General features: G+C 40.0%; 1 protein-coding gene across 1 annotated transcript; it reads left to right on the top strand.

Moving 5' to 3' along the window:
* The first annotated feature begins 206 nt into the window (after window positions 1-206).
* Window positions 207-14,124, top strand: c1ql4a (complement component 1, q subcomponent-like 4). Its single transcript, XM_086068540.1, has 2 exons — window positions 207-894; window positions 12,376-14,124. The coding sequence occupies exons 1-2, from the start codon at window positions 349-351 to the stop codon at window positions 12,553-12,555; spliced, it is 726 nt and encodes a 241-aa protein (XP_085924666.1). The 5' UTR covers window positions 207-348; the 3' UTR covers window positions 12,556-14,124.
* Window positions 14,125-15,878: the final 1,754 nt, after the last annotated feature.

Below are 15,878 nucleotides of genomic sequence, written 5' to 3'. Positions count from 1 at the left end.
TAAAGCTTCATGTTTCTTATATTTCTAATCACAGACTTTTAGATATATATTTTTTTTTTAATCGCCCCTGGACGCCCTCATCATTTTTCTTGGAGCTTTTCATCTGCTTGTGTTCCTCTGGCTGTCTGCCATTTGGCCTCCCTCATCTCTCAGTACACTTGTCCCACTTACACACTTCCCTCCCCCTTGCTCACATCTTTGTCCACCTTTTCACATCATACTGGTTCCCTGAGAGGCTTCACCCTGGCGGGCACCATTCCAGTCAAAGGGGAGGAGGACTTTCTGACACTGGCTGCTTCGCGCCTCAGCCGCAGGAAGCGCGTGATTGGCGCCGCCGTAGGAGTAGCCATGGTTTTAATTCTACTCGTGGCCATTCCCCTACTGGTCCACACAACCAAAGGAGGAAGCGCGGGAAGCGAAGGTAGCCATTATGAAATGCTCGGAAGCTGCAGGATGGTCTGTGATCCCTACGCCACCTCTCAGCCAGGCCAGGAATTAACAGCGGTGTCTCCGCCACCCCAGGATTACTCTGGGAAGAAGATCAGGTCTGGCATCCGGGGACCTCCGGGGATCCCTGGCGCCCCAGGAGCACGTGGGCCCCCTGGGGAGCCAGGCAAGCCTGGACCGCAAGGTCCCCCAGGTCCGGGCCCTGGCGGCTATTCTCCCTCCCTCTACACTCCCAAAATTGCCTTTTATGCAGGGCTCCGCAAGCAGCATGAGGGGAGCGAAGTGCTGAGGTTTGATGACGTGGTAACCAATGTGGGCAACTACTACGAGCCCAGCACTGGCAAGTTCACCTGCCCACTGCCTGGCATATATTTCTTCACCTATCATGTGCTCATGAGAGGAGGTGACGGCACCAGCATGTGGGCGGACCTGAAGAAGAACGGACTGGTGAGTAAATGTGTGCTTGTGGCTTTGTAGAAGCATGTGGACAATCAATCCATTCTTCGACCACTGTTCAGGGTTACGAAGAAGGCAGAGCTTATCCCTGCTGATTGTGTGCAAGAGGCAGTCTATACTCATGATGGGTTGCCAGTGTAAAACATATTTTGTCTGATATAGAACACTTAAAAACAAATACTGAAAAGACAAAATTATTTGTGCAATTTATTATCTTATGAAAGAGGTCGGATATTTCCACCTGAAGAGATGAAAGCATTTTAGGGGTCTGGCCAAAGCTGGATTTTTAAACCTTCTCATACGCAAAAGATCCAGGAAGATGCAGAGTACGTTTACATGGAGTCAATAACCCTTTTAAAACTCAAATATTGGCACTGTTCGGGGTTTGAAAGACCATGTAAACACCTGCATAAAACCTGAATATGCGCTTATTCTGTTTTTTAAAATTCCTGAAAAAGACCCCTGAGCTACCCCTTTTCTAACCCGAATATTTGTTCATATAAACACATTCGGAATACCTCCATTGAATGGGGCATTGGCTTGTCTTATGCACATGCTCTATTCACAAGGAATCTTGGTCTTTGGACTGGAGTATAGGAATGAGTGGAATGCGCAGCGCCATCCCACTTACTAAACAAGTCTCACCTGAAAACATTGATTCCTCTGCAGCTTTTTCACGTTATTTTCTGTCTCTACGGCGAAAATGCCGCTGTGTGTATCTATACACACATGCGTGTGTATAAGTCCATGCTTCTGGTGCGCAACCCACCAGAAATACTCAAGCAGAGGTAAAGAACCACACTTTTAGACTACTTTATTTAGCATGGAGAGTGAAATGAATATAATGTATTTTATTGACTGTAGAGAATTAAAAGCCAAAATGACGTTTCTATTTGCGTAATGACGTTGTCCATGTGTTGCGGCAGAAAGAAAGAAAGAAAGAAAGAAAGAAAAAAAGAATAAAAAAGAATAAAAAAGAATAAAATAAAAATAGGGAAAAAAAGCAAACTGTGGCCTATCAGTGAGGTTTCCAAGGTGATGTTGGTGGTGGGTGGAGTATTCTTACGCTTGTGTAAACGCATGCAATCAACTTCACACCTCCACTTTTCATTGTTGTCACTTCTTATGTGTTCTAATTAAACAAAGACAGTTGCGATTCACTATTGAAGGTACAAAAACACAACGGAGGCAGGTACAGAAAATCAAATGTGAATTGTTCAATTACACCAGTCAATCAGAGCGCACATATAGAGCGCAGACAGAGGAACATTCACACTCTCACTGACTCCAATTGACACAGTGACTACCACCAATGAGCTGGAATCATTCCAATGCTGTCCGTCCAAAAGGCATGCGTACACTATCAGTGACCTAATAGATGTGTTTACTACGTACTACGTACTAGTGGCCCATGTTCAGCAACAACATTGACATCCTCACATTCAGAGCACACTTCACTTAGCAATTGGCCATATGACAGACGAGAAATGAAAGAGCAATCTTTTCCCCTTTAAAGGGGGATTCATACAGTCTGAAGTTGCCTGCCTGTCACCTGTATTTGCATGTGTGCGTGTGACAAGTGGCAGAACGCAGCCGTCACCAAAGGGAACAGTCTAATTAGAGAGGATCACACATCGAGCTTGATTATCGGCTAAACAGAAGTGCAAAAGAGCACCGCAGGAACGTCCATCACTACGCCGTCCAGTCAGTTGACATCTCAGCTAAATTAATAATTAATGCAAAATTGACAGTCCACTCATCCACTCGTGCATTCCCCAGACACTAATTAAAGATAGAGAGGGATGAGTGCGTGGTGGGGTGTAGGGTGTGTGTGCGTGAGAGAGGAGAATAAGAGGCAGGATATATCACTACGATGTCGTTAGAAGACTCCAAATTCAGGAAAGCATTAGTCATGCAAGCGCATTTACTCAAATCTCCCCTGAAATCAAAAAAGTAATGATTGAAACGCCGGTATGTGCTCATAACTGTTTTGTGAGTCTGACCATTGCAGATAATAGAAAATGTTGGAAATCGTTTCTCCTCCTCATCATTTTGAAAGGAAAAGCACTTGAGCACATGAGCAAATATACGTCGAGTGGCCTATCTAATGTCCTATATTGTCATTCAAGTCATCTTCACCTGCTAAATAATTGAACCATTTTAGATTAGATCCTGCACTATAGTTTCCTGCTGTAAATTCCCCCACACCCACTTGTTCATTGATTCTCCATTAATTATATTTTCATTCAACTCAATTATTTAACTGCACCGAGGTCCATCTGACACCCGTCACGTGACCTCTTTAAACAGTTCCGTTACTAGAGCGCTTTGCCTAACAGGGCTTGACAGAAAGCGAGCAGCTGGTGGGAAAAGGGGTATGAGGGGCAGTCAAAGCTGCAAAGTACTTGATTATATTTGGTGATATTAAAGCCCACAGGCTGCTGTGTGCCTGGGGTGGTGGCTCGGGTTTAAAAAATGGCCACCAGGTTGGATTGCAAAGTGTAGAATCAAACGCCCTGTAGTTTGTTTGTCCTTTTTTTTTTTTTTGCCGGCAAATCTGCTTGGATTTTATTTGTTGCCTGACCACCACAAAAGCCTCTTCACCCTCCCACCCCCTGCAATCCCATTTGCATTCTAACCTTCATACCATGACAGACACACAAGACAGAGTGAGTGAGAATGAATGAAATACAAGCACCTTGACATGACAAGCACAAGCTGAGATGTCCACTCGGAGTATATGAGAGGGAAAACGAAAATAAAAAGAAAAGCGAGTTGACGGGAATAAGGGGGTGATGCAGAAGAAGATGGATGACTTCACGGAGGTGTGGAGACAGTGGACCGCTAGACGAGGCATCGGGGAGGCTGGCAGCGAAGGCCAGGACGAGTTCGGGCACGATGACCAAGCGACACACGCTCGGCACGTCTCGGCTTGACAGGTCGTCAAGGTCGGCCACAGGTAGACAGAAAAGAGTTCTGCGTTTTGCACTTTTACTGGATAGTCGAAAAGAAAACCACAATCTTTTGAGCATGTTATCCCCATAGTCCAAACTGCTGCCATCATTGGAACAACCCAAAAATTATAAGTACAAAATGTATAGAAAATAAAATTCAGAAAAGTTCCGGACTAGTGTCACAAAAGCCAAAAGTCCGAGTTTTCACCCTTCAATTTAATCGCCGAGTATATACCTGTCCCCTCAGCGCTCCGCAGCCATTAAACTTCTTTTCCACATGCTTTTGTGTCAGGTAATCAATCAAAGTGAGTGATGATGAGACCAGACTTGCTAGGGAGAGTCATCCTCATTGATGGGTCATGGATCTTCCAGTACGACCCACAGACCAAATACCAAAGCCTTCAGCTGAAGAGTTCGACACCGCCAAGACCGACGAAAGCAACATAGTTGAATTCCAAAATCATGTTGAGCGTATGTGAGGGGCATCGTCTACTGTCAGTTCTTGTCACACGGTCAGTTGACCAAGTAGGAGGCTATATCTACTAAAGAGATCATGTGCAGTTTGCATCGTTTAACACATGAGAAGAGGCGAGAATTTTTCCAAGACAAGTTGTAATGACTTCACCATGACATGCTCCCAAACACTCAACTCCCCAAACTGGGTTCTGTGTAAGTTTTTCCCCCCTCTTTGACTAGTTCAAGGGGGTCACCAAGGGAATGTGTTTTTGAAGCCATGGATGACATCAAGATGGCCGTGACGACCGAGCTATGGAGGATCCTCGATGAATCCTTCTAGGAGTGTGTAGCTGCAGAAAGTCGCATTTTCTGTGACACCAGGCCTGGAACTTTTTTTTATGATGATGACAGTTTGGCTCTGGAATGGATTATTTCTATTTCCAATATTATTTAAGAGGACTTATTAACCAGTGTTCCAGAATAGACTATTATGAGACCTTACAAGCCCAAATGTAATGTGCTTTATTGTGCCATTAACATTCACGTATTCAATAAAATCCCTCAGAGAACACTGCAGAAAATAAATATTAGTTTAGTTATTATTAATTACAGAGCACTACTCTGAACAAAATGCTACTAAGGTCTCGCGAGGACAGTGTATGTGTGTGTGTGTGTGTGTTACAAAAGGTTGGTAATGTGATGCCCACATCTTAGGAGGATGTGCTGACTGCGGCAGGGCTTCCATGGGATTCCCATAGATCCAATATCTATTACATTCCCTAAATCCCCACTCTGTGAGCCCGACATGCTCACACCTCAATCTAACTTTCACAAATCATTGCAGCCTGACAGGGATTGAGGGTGTGGGGATTTGTGATTGAGGAGCATGAGTCTTGCTTCAGTAGGCAGCATGTCGGTGACATGACAATCAACCTGCCAGGCAATGAAATGATAATGTTGATGTCAAGCCATCATAAGCTATGCGAGCTGTGAAGACTGTTCTGAATGACATGTTTATGACTTTAAAGGATTTTAATACAAATTGTGCCTGGGAAAAAAAAGAGGAAAACACGAGGTATTCTCATGAGGGCAGCAGGAAATGATATTGTGGGGAATGTAGCATTGTTTTTTTTCCTGCATCTGGGAGAGACTAGTTTCTAAAGCAAAGAAGTAACCATCGCAGACTCACCTGCCAAATTTAATTAAAAATGACCTCTTTTTTTTTTTTATTCAAGCATCTTTTTATACTATGAAGCCCCAGGCATGACATGGGTGGGGGATTCAATTGTGGGCAACAATGCACAAACAAAAATGCTAATTTGAGGCCAGGAAATAGTCATTTGTGGCGATGAACTAGGTACGTGCACACGAAATACACAAAGTAGCTTTAGCTCCATACAAGAAAGTTGCATAGGCAACCTGAGGATAAAATTTGAGGCTGGGGATCTTAAGACAATGAACAGAATCCAGTACTGCAGTCTGACCTAATTGTATTTTATTTTTTTGTATGAGCAAAGAAATTCACAAAAGCCTACCATAGCAGGTTATTGACGAGAGCGGAATAAGAAAACACGTTATGCCGTTCTTAGCAAAGGTGCGCTCCATATTATTACCCAAGTGTCTAATTTATTCACACTAGTACAGTGATTAAGTAAAGGCATAATAATAAATCATGCGATAAACTTTTTGTTAAGGATTCTTCCATTGTGTGTAATTAATTATAGCATAACTAAGCACATTATTGACTTTTCCATGAACCTCACATTCATTATTTTGTAATGGGGGAGGAAGGAGCTGGTGAAAACTGGCATGTTATAACAGTAGAACGCTTCGTGGTTAAAATCGAACCACTAGTCTACTGGGCTGCTCGGAGAAACAATATAAAAATATTATTTAAAAATAACAATTGAAAGGAAAGGGCCAAATCATGTCTGATCTTGGAAGCTAAGCAGGATCAGACTTAGTACTTGGAATGAGTGACCAACTGGGAATAGCAGTTAGCCATTTGCTAACCTAACCTCATGAAGGGCCAAACTTAGATTAGCAGTTGAGTTGGAGTCAGGTAGGACATCCATCCAGAAAAAATATGGGATAAGTTGAATAAATTGATTAAGAGTTAGTTATAGATCAAGCTATAGATCAAGTGAATGCGTTGTTAACAGTAACTAAATGAGAGCTCAGATTATTTAAATCATTATGACACAGGTTTTGTAATAGACCTAATTAGATTGCCAGTGGTCCCTAACCATGTCGCTGACGAATGTTTAGTCACAGAATGACCTATAGAGAATATATAATAATGACACCCAATGAGCATTGCAATGAATAGACCCAATGTTCCGTTCACTCTTTTGCCGTTTTCTCACCCGTCATGGTCTCTTTTAACAACCTCCTCAAAGGTCAAGTGTTGTAAAGATAGCATCACATGCTGCTACCTGTAGGAACGTTCTCAATGATATGAATATGTTACAGGTGAAATCTAATTAGCCTTAAAAAATAAGGTCCAAGATCTCTTCTTATATGAGTGGAAACACCACCCGAGTTGCACGTACTATTCACAAGAGTTCCTCTCTTGCTGGGCGTCTATGACCAAGACAATCTTGCTGTCCATTATGAAGCATAACACTGAGTGGCAGACAACAGCAATCTGGGATATGGTTCATGCTATAGACACTTGGCGTAATCCTTCGGCTCCCAACGGAGAAAGACGATCTGTTCAATAAATAATCAATTTGCGCACACACATGGTAAAGTGAAGCCCACTCTCCAGCCCTTCCTTAACCGTCTTCCTATGTGTTGTGGTCCCTTAGGTGAGTTTAACAGCTACTTTTCTATTGTCTTCGCTCTAAGAGGTCAGTATATCACAGTGAATGAATCCTGTCAGTTTTATTACCCGTGGAGCGCAGCGCCACAGATGAAAACAAGACTTCATATAGCCCCGCATCTCTCTGGTCTCACAAAATAGCCTTGCTTGATCAGTTCGTGATGCTGGACCCCCCCCCCCCCCCCCCCATCCTCCTCCCCCAGACCCTTGTTCTTTTTCTACACTTTGATTTCTTTCAACTCAAGAGGCTCTACTTGTATACAAAACGGTTTCGCAACTGCACCGGGTACCTCCTCCTCCCTTGTGGTGTCTGAGTAATCCCAGGTGACTTTTAATGAAAGGGCTAGGGCGGAAACTGCCATTGGCGAGCCCTAGGGGTTCTTGCCGCTTGCTTTGTAGCCCACACCTTGCTTGGGGATCAACAGTGTGCTAGATCAGTCTGCGTACTCTACTCCATTCATATCAAACACCTCTGTTGACTTCCTGTTTTAATTCCCACCCCCCCATGCTCTCTGACTTTATGGTGTATTCATTGTATTATTGCTACAAACACAACAACTCCAGCGGAAGCATCAATTCATTTCTTGCATATTGGTGAAAATCCCTTCTTTTTTTTTTGCTGTAAAGAATTCACACACGAAGAGATAAGAATCTGCTGCAGCCTAATGGGGTGAAAGTGTTCCCTGTCTGCCGCCGCTTGGCCAAAAATAATGAGCAGGATGACATGTGCCTGACATTGATAGGATGTCACCACCACAGCGTCACTGTCAGCCGCAGCCAAAGATGCAAATGTGATATTGGCTGTCACGAAACACGTCAAGCACAACAACAATTTAACCTTTATTCATGGATGACTAAATGGATTGCTGGAGGAATTCCTGAGGATTATAGTGCCTATTTAAATATATTCACTCACTTTGTATTGGCTCGTTTTCGTATTTTTAGGTACAATGTCCTACAATACAATATAAGCAAAAATAAACAAGCTTTTCCTATATATCAACTCATTCACTGCCATTGACGGCTATAGACGTCAAAAATTTATTTGAACTATTTGTATTAGTTTAACATTTGTTTCCACTTTTCTTAACAAGAGTATGAAAACCTAGAAAAAAATATTGTACATTTAGAACAGATATAAAATGTGTGACGGGATTTCAAAAAAGAAAAGATTATTAAAAATTAGGGGCATCAGGTGATTAAAATTTTTGATCGTAATTGAATCGCATGACTTCACTAGTTAACTCATGATTAAACACAAATTTTATATCTGTTCTAAATGTACAATAATTTTTTTTTTTTAGGTTTTCATACTCTTGTTAACAAAAGTGGAAACAAATGTTAAACTAATACAAATAGTTCAAATAAATTTTTGACGTCTATAGCCGTCAATGGCAGTGAATGAGTTAATGTAATGAGTTAACTATTTCCTGCCTGGCTTTGGAATTCACAATGGGATGTGATTATAAAAGTGTGTAGTCCAGATAAATGGTTACAGCAAATATATATCGAGTTTCATCAAAATAGGACCGCCAGCATTACTAAAGTAGCATGAGCACTGTAAACAAGCTGCCATTGGCCACAGCTGCTACATTGATAGGATGGCTTATTCGTAATGGAGTGTTCTTAAAAAAGAAAAAAGAAAAAAAAAGGGGAGAAAAAAGGAATGTTCAAACGCTAGATGCTACGCTAATACTAACGCTACATTCTCTAAAGCTAAGTATTATCAGTTTGAAGTTGTTGTTTTTTAATGCATAATCAATTGCAAAAAGCAGTGACAAGCGTATAAGTCGAGCATAAACGTTACTAATGCGGCGCGGATTCTGAATTCTCTCAGATGCCAGAGTTCCATTTGCTCTGCCTCTTGTTTGCTAGGCTTGTGCCTACATGTTGGTAAACAGGGGATGGGTATATGTTTTCATTTTCCAGCCATAGTTTCAGGTGGCTAGGTTTCTTAAAAATAAAATGATTGGTGCTAATTAGTTTTTTGAACATATCCTTTCACTCACGTACTACCATCAAATTGCACGTACAGTTTTGGTGGTAGTTTGGTTGCAGATTATACTCCACAGCTGTCATGGAGATGTGTACGGTTCGTCTGCGGGGTGACAGAGATTGAATGGTCCCTACGCAGACGAACACTCAGCTAGACACAAGGCCGCTGATTGCTGACATATGTCCAGTGACTGCGGCTTCTACACCAGAATTATTGAGGAGGCGTTTCAGATGCAATGGTTTCATGAATTCAAACACTTTTTCATCCGACCACCAGGAATATAATAGTTTGGGATTTAGCATAACGGTTTGTTATTATTTCCTTCTCGGCATTTAAAAAAACCCAAACGTTTTTAAAGCAGGTTTGTTAGATTTCATTAGTCAAGAAAAAACACTTTGTTTTAGTTTAATTTGTATCAGTTTCATTTTTATATGTATAAGGAGTATGTGTCCAAGTGCAAGATAAAAATAAAAGGTTACAATTAGCATTGCGTAATAAAGTAAACTACAATTCCCAAACCATTGTTTGACCTTTCTTCTTCTGTACTTCTATACAGCCATACAGTAGCACAGTAGCAACCCCGAAAGCTCATATTTTGAATTAAATGGCAACAAAGGACGCTTTAGCTATATAGTTGGCTTTAGTTAGTTTTCTAAATGTTGAATTATAATTTAATTTAGTTTTCGCTTTTCTTTCATTTTTATTTTCCATCCATGCATCCATCCTCCGAACCGCTTATTGTTTAAAAACAAAACCCCCCAAATTTAATCAGTTTTAGATAAAAAAAAATAAAAATTTCATTAACTATAATAACCTCACTAACCAACACACTGTGCCTTGGGCTCATCCTCTTTCACACTCCAAATAAGACCCAATTTGCTTCCTTCCTTTCCTCAGTCTCTCCTTTGGTCTCTTGAGGTCTCCCTAATTTGTTGGAATTTAGATGTTTCTGGATTTGGTGAAAGACTCTGGTTAGTAACCCGGTGGGTAGTAGGTAATGTCTGGTCGGTGCTGGATTTCACTTTCCTTTCTTTTCTTTGATCCTTCCTCGGGTCTCCTGACAAACTCACGACTCTAGCTGGATTCTGAAGTATTCGGTTTAGGTGAACGGTGTGGGATTTTTAATAGGTTTTAGGTGAACTAATGAGTACACACTCACACGCACGCACACATGCACACACACATGCACACACACATACTCACCCACATACAAAAAAAAGAAAAAGAAAAGAAAAAAAAGAGAGAGCACAATGATGATGACATGTCAAATCGGTAAAATTACCGAATGAACAATACTGAGCTCTCCCGGAAAACAAACAAACAACAAAAATATATTTTTTTTTACCCAATTTGATATCCTGCAGCTGGAGTCATATTTTGCGTGGGCCTACCAATGCAGGATTGTGGTCAGGCCAGCCTTCACTTGCTCCGCTCGATGTTTAGCCTCTTTAGTTTTCTTACTGAAATCACTTTCCTGATTCACACTTTTTCTGTGCAGACTGTCGCAATGATAATAGTTTGGTGGAATTCTTACTTCCATCTCTTGCCGTCACATATTGCTATTAGAGTATGTGATACTTATGGTGCCTTGCGCTTTTAAATGCTATGCACGGCTACCCAGAGACACTTCATTTAGTCAGAGCCTTAACTTAATTTGTATCGCTCTTCATTTTCTTGTCATCGGTTGATAAGATATTTTCCATCTGCACTACTCATTAGGATCTCAGCTGAGCTTGGGTGAGAGAAGGGGTCTACTCTGCATAAGTAGCCAGCCAATCACAGGGCACACGTAGACATACAAGCACTCATAGACTCAACTCAACTCTGATAGAGAACTACAGTTGCAACAAAGTTCCGCTAGATCAAACATAAAATACAATAAATAAAACTAGTTTTACGCCCTCTTGCGCAGGTGTGAGGCTGTTTGTTAATGAGAGCGAGAAAACGAGATTGAAGTCTCCACTGACAAATACGAGGGTGCCGGAAAGCTGAAATTGTAATCAAGCCATCACAGCACATGTGATGTCACTGCAGGAGCTGAAGTAGAAAAGGATAATAAATAAATAAATAAATAAATAACAGAAATAATGGTTAAAATCTCCTGCCCTAAGTGTAAGTGTACATTTTTTGGTGGTCAAGTTTTTGAATTTAGGGTTTTATTTTACTTACTGTCTAACTTTTTATTCTGTGTTTTCATTTCGTGATGTACATTTTTTGACATGACAACATTTGCCGAATGACAATAAATCGGAGTCTGAGACACTTTGGAAGTGCGATACGCAATAATATTTTGCGTTAAGCTCAGAAAGAACGCTACACAGATTTATGAACCGCTTCAAACTGCTGTTGGATTAACTTAGTATCCGTGTAAAAAAGTTTTAAGGACAACAGCGTTCCTGAGAGACATAGACAAAGAAACATGTCCTTTGTATGGATGTAGATCATCGAGTGTCAGTAAAGACACTAATTGAGAGAATAAGTGTTCAGAGATTTTGTCACAAAAGGCCAGCCCTCTTGCTAGTGATGGCCTATCCTCATAACTTTCACCACATGGAATGCAACAGCATTTTTGTTGTCACCCATAAAGCACACTAACAGAAATCCTGTTTCCCCCGTCAATCGAGGCACGTGTACTTAAACATCAAGAAAGAGTAAACCCAATTAAATGTGTTAGCAAACAAGTAAAGATCCACTGCCTCTGGGTCAATAAGCCCCAGCTCGCACACGGCATGCAAATGGGAAGCTGTCTGGCTTTGGTACCGACCACTCAATATCATGCATATCCAGGATCATACTGTAAGCAACGGGTCAATAGCAGCTGCGCTATTGATGCTGCTGCTGCACTCCTCCGCTCTTGTTATCTTGGGCAATGTCGCTTATCTCCAAATCCTAATCAGACCCCCCCCCCCCCCCACCCCACACACACACACACAACCCCCTACCATAGCAGATCAATACAAAAAAAGACCGTCTGTGTTCTCAGTCCATCTCTGGGGGGGGGTCACAGGTCACCGAGCTTTCCATCTGTTTATACGCCGTGACCGTCGACCCCAAAAAGCGACATTGTCATACTTAGGTATGAGTCATCAATAATTGAACGTGAGCAAAAAGGTGACGGAAGATTGACGCACGGCCGCTGAGCGCACGGAGCTGTTGAAAAAGTGATGAATTCATTCGCACGTGTGCTCGGTTGTAATCCGAAATCTAACTCTTTAATACGTGTGTCCTTTGCGGAGTGACAGGTAAGAGCCAGCGCCATCGCTCAGGACGCCGATCAGAATTACGACTACGCGTCCAACAGTGTGATCTTGCACTTGGATGTTGGCGACGAGGTGTGTGTGCAGCTGGATGGCGGAAAGGTCCACGGGGGCAACACAAACAAGTACAGCACCTTCTCCGGATTCCTCATCTACCCAGACTGACAATAATCGCAGGAACAGAAGAGTAGACTCGTCATACGGAAGAGACACACAACTCAACACACACGCATGGAGGCCTATGCACACATGCAGACACACTCACACAAACATCAATATAATCATAATAAAAGAGTGGTTGGGGGGATAGAAAAGGGAAAATTACAATTACGTTGATTTATATGGGGGACATTTAACAACCTCCTTTGTGGCTCTAAAATATACAAAACATTCTAATGTGATACATATGAACTTGAAATGCATATCAAAACAACACCATCGCTCGCATTGTTTGTTATGCAATAATTGTGTTCATAAAGAAAATCATGTTCTTTGTACTGACCATCGAAGTATTTAATTCAACATTTCTGCTCTCTATTAACTCATTCACTGCCATTGACGGCTATAGACGTCAAAAATTCATTCGAACTATTTCTATTAGTTTAACATTTTTTCCCCACTTTTGTTAACAAGAGTAAGAAAAAAAAAATTGTACATTTAGACCAGATATAACATATTTGATTAATCATGAGCGAACTGTTGAAGTCATGCGAATGATTACAATAAAACATTTTGACGCCCTAATTTTAATAATCTTTTCTTTTATTGAAAAAAATATTATTTTAAAAATTAAATGATTATTAAAAATTAGTTTTTTGAAAAAATATTATTTAAAAAAAGAAAAGATTATTAGAAATTAGGTCGTCAAAATTGTAATTAATCACATTACTTCAATAGATTAATTACAAATTTTATATCTGTTCTAAATGTACAATAAAAAAAAATCTAGGTTTTCATACTCTTGTTAAAGTGTAAAAAAAAATTAAGCTAACAGAAATAGTTCAAATGAATTTTTGCCATCTAAAGCCGTCAATGGCAGTGAATGAGTTAATATTGGTGCAAAAATACACACCTGAACAAGACCCAATACAATAAGTAAATCACAATTATGCCCAAACAAGGATTATAATACAGTGCTCAGTTATGATTGATACTTTTAAAAATGTATTAATTCAACAATATGCTTATTATTGTAGATGCATTTCTCTGCTGTGACTCATGAAGGCAAAAGCACGTTAATTAATACCTTTCACACAGTCAATCAAACATAACATACAGTATTATTATATTTGTAATCACAAATTATTGTGTTGATTTCCTTGTGCAGGTGCACCTTATGCAGCCGTAGATGTGCTTTTGTGTTGTTATGTTTAAGGGTAATTTAACCTCCTGTTGCGTTCGACAAGCCAAAAAGGGTTGAATTTATTTTATATTGTCAAAAAGTGTGGGGGGGGGAGGGATATCACCTTTTACAATTTGCAATTGTGTGCGTGTGTGTGATGACAATTCAGTGTGTTATTACCAATATTGTTCATGTGTGTGAATGGATGCAGCTGATAAATAAGGAAAGGCAGAAGGGACAAACAGTTATAGTGCATCACACTGTGGTATCTTTGTTATTTTTTCATAATCATTTTTTAAGGAGTATGTTGGAATCTCATTGTCTGTCTGCTACATGCAGTATGTTGAAGAGGCTGGGTAAACAATTACTATTAAATAAATAATCTATGCCTACATCATTTGTGTCGTGTGTGTCACCGTTGAATATGCGTGTACGTGCAATTGTCATACACATCCGCTGCGCACCACCGCTCCATCTGACTGCAGCATCGAATATACAGCGAGCCCCTGTGGACTTAACAAGCGGAGACCGGAGCCACTGCCTTCGTGCTTCAACATGGATTTCCAATATGTCTTAAGATACTGTTCAAGACACAAACACTAACAGCATTATATTGATCTCACTTTATAATACGCTCAGGATCTGCAAAGTCCAGCCAGTGTATGCCTTTTTTAGATGGAGCACATCTAAATCAATCAATTGTGCAAAAGCTAAATTGGGTCTGATAAATGAGTGGACGCTTATTAAGGGACGCTGTCAATTTTGATCATTTCCTTAAATTCACAATTTTCTGCACACCACTCAATCATCAATAATTTCAACTTTACTTGTTCAACTCATTTCAATGTACAAACTTGGAACCACTGGAATTGGTCTTTGTCACTAAAGCGTCACTCACTGGCCTAAACAATAGGTACACCTATAGAATCAGATGACCAAATAACAAAAATCTGCCATTGTAAACCTAATAATGCAAATTTTTGATTGGCACAGTATTTAAATGTATTTTTAGTTATGAAAGCCACTAGGCAAACAAACAAAAAATAATAACTATAAACTAAATACACAATAATAAACATGTTGTTTTATAAATTTTCAAAAATATCAATCAAAAAGCAGATGGCTTTTTTTGAGTGGCATTTTGAATGAAATTATTTCTAAGTCAAGTTCATATTCATTGTATTAAGCAGATGTTACAATTAAGGGTGGGAATCTTTGAATGTCTCACGATTCGATTCTGATTTTTGGGTCTGCGATCCGATTCAGAATCGATTTTCGATTATGAACGATTTTTGTTTCAAAATGATTTGATTGACAATGATTTTTGCTTGAATCTATAGATGTGCAAGGAATCGTAATAATCTACTCGCTAATGCTAATTAGCACGCTACTCGCGGCACTTTTATCACTCAAAAGAACGGCACCACGCTGCAAAAAAGCAACTTTTATAGGAATAACTTAATCGTGACTTTTTCCTTCTACTCTCTAATGTGGCTACAACTTAACAGTGTATTAGACCGCGTGGAACCACACTGCCCCTATGAGGCCAAATTGGGTACAATATGAACAGCGCTCCAAATAAAGGCACACACAGACAAAAGCAAGACAGTATAAAATAATTAAAATAAAATCAATTTTGGGACATTTAAAATCTATTCTGATTTGTACTAAATGAGAATCGTGATTCTTATAAGAATCGATTTTTTGGCACACTCCTAGTTACAATGCATGTGCTGTTAGAATATAAATAAACATTGGTCGAGCATCAGTTAATAGTTCACTATGTCAGAGTGGACAACATGTTAAGTTTGACTAATTGCAAGTGCATTATAGCATGAAAATTATGAAACCATTCATTCTGCTACTATTTCAGCCTCCATTGAAGAAAGACTAAAATAATAGTAGATAGTAATAGAAATAATAATAATAATAATAATAATAATAATAAATAATAATAGAACGTTTCTTAACAGGCTAGTTGCCCCAAAATAACTGAACAGCAATGTCAGGGACACATGAAACATGTTCATTGTTTATGAAAATAAATGTGATCAAAATTTGGCGTTCTAAAAACCATGACAAAAAATGTGTGATATAGTATCAATGAACCACTTATTACATACACACACTAATTAGTAAAGCAGTG

This window comes from Leptonotus elevatus, chromosome 2, assembly GCF_054856555.1.
Source record: "Leptonotus elevatus isolate MCC_2025b chromosome 2, RoL_Lele_1.0, whole genome shotgun sequence".
Classification (NCBI taxonomy): Eukaryota; Metazoa; Chordata; class Actinopteri; order Syngnathiformes; family Syngnathidae; genus Leptonotus; species Leptonotus elevatus.
The sequence above is the reverse complement of the archived record's forward strand: the minus strand, read 5'-3'. Positions and strand labels throughout refer to the sequence as shown.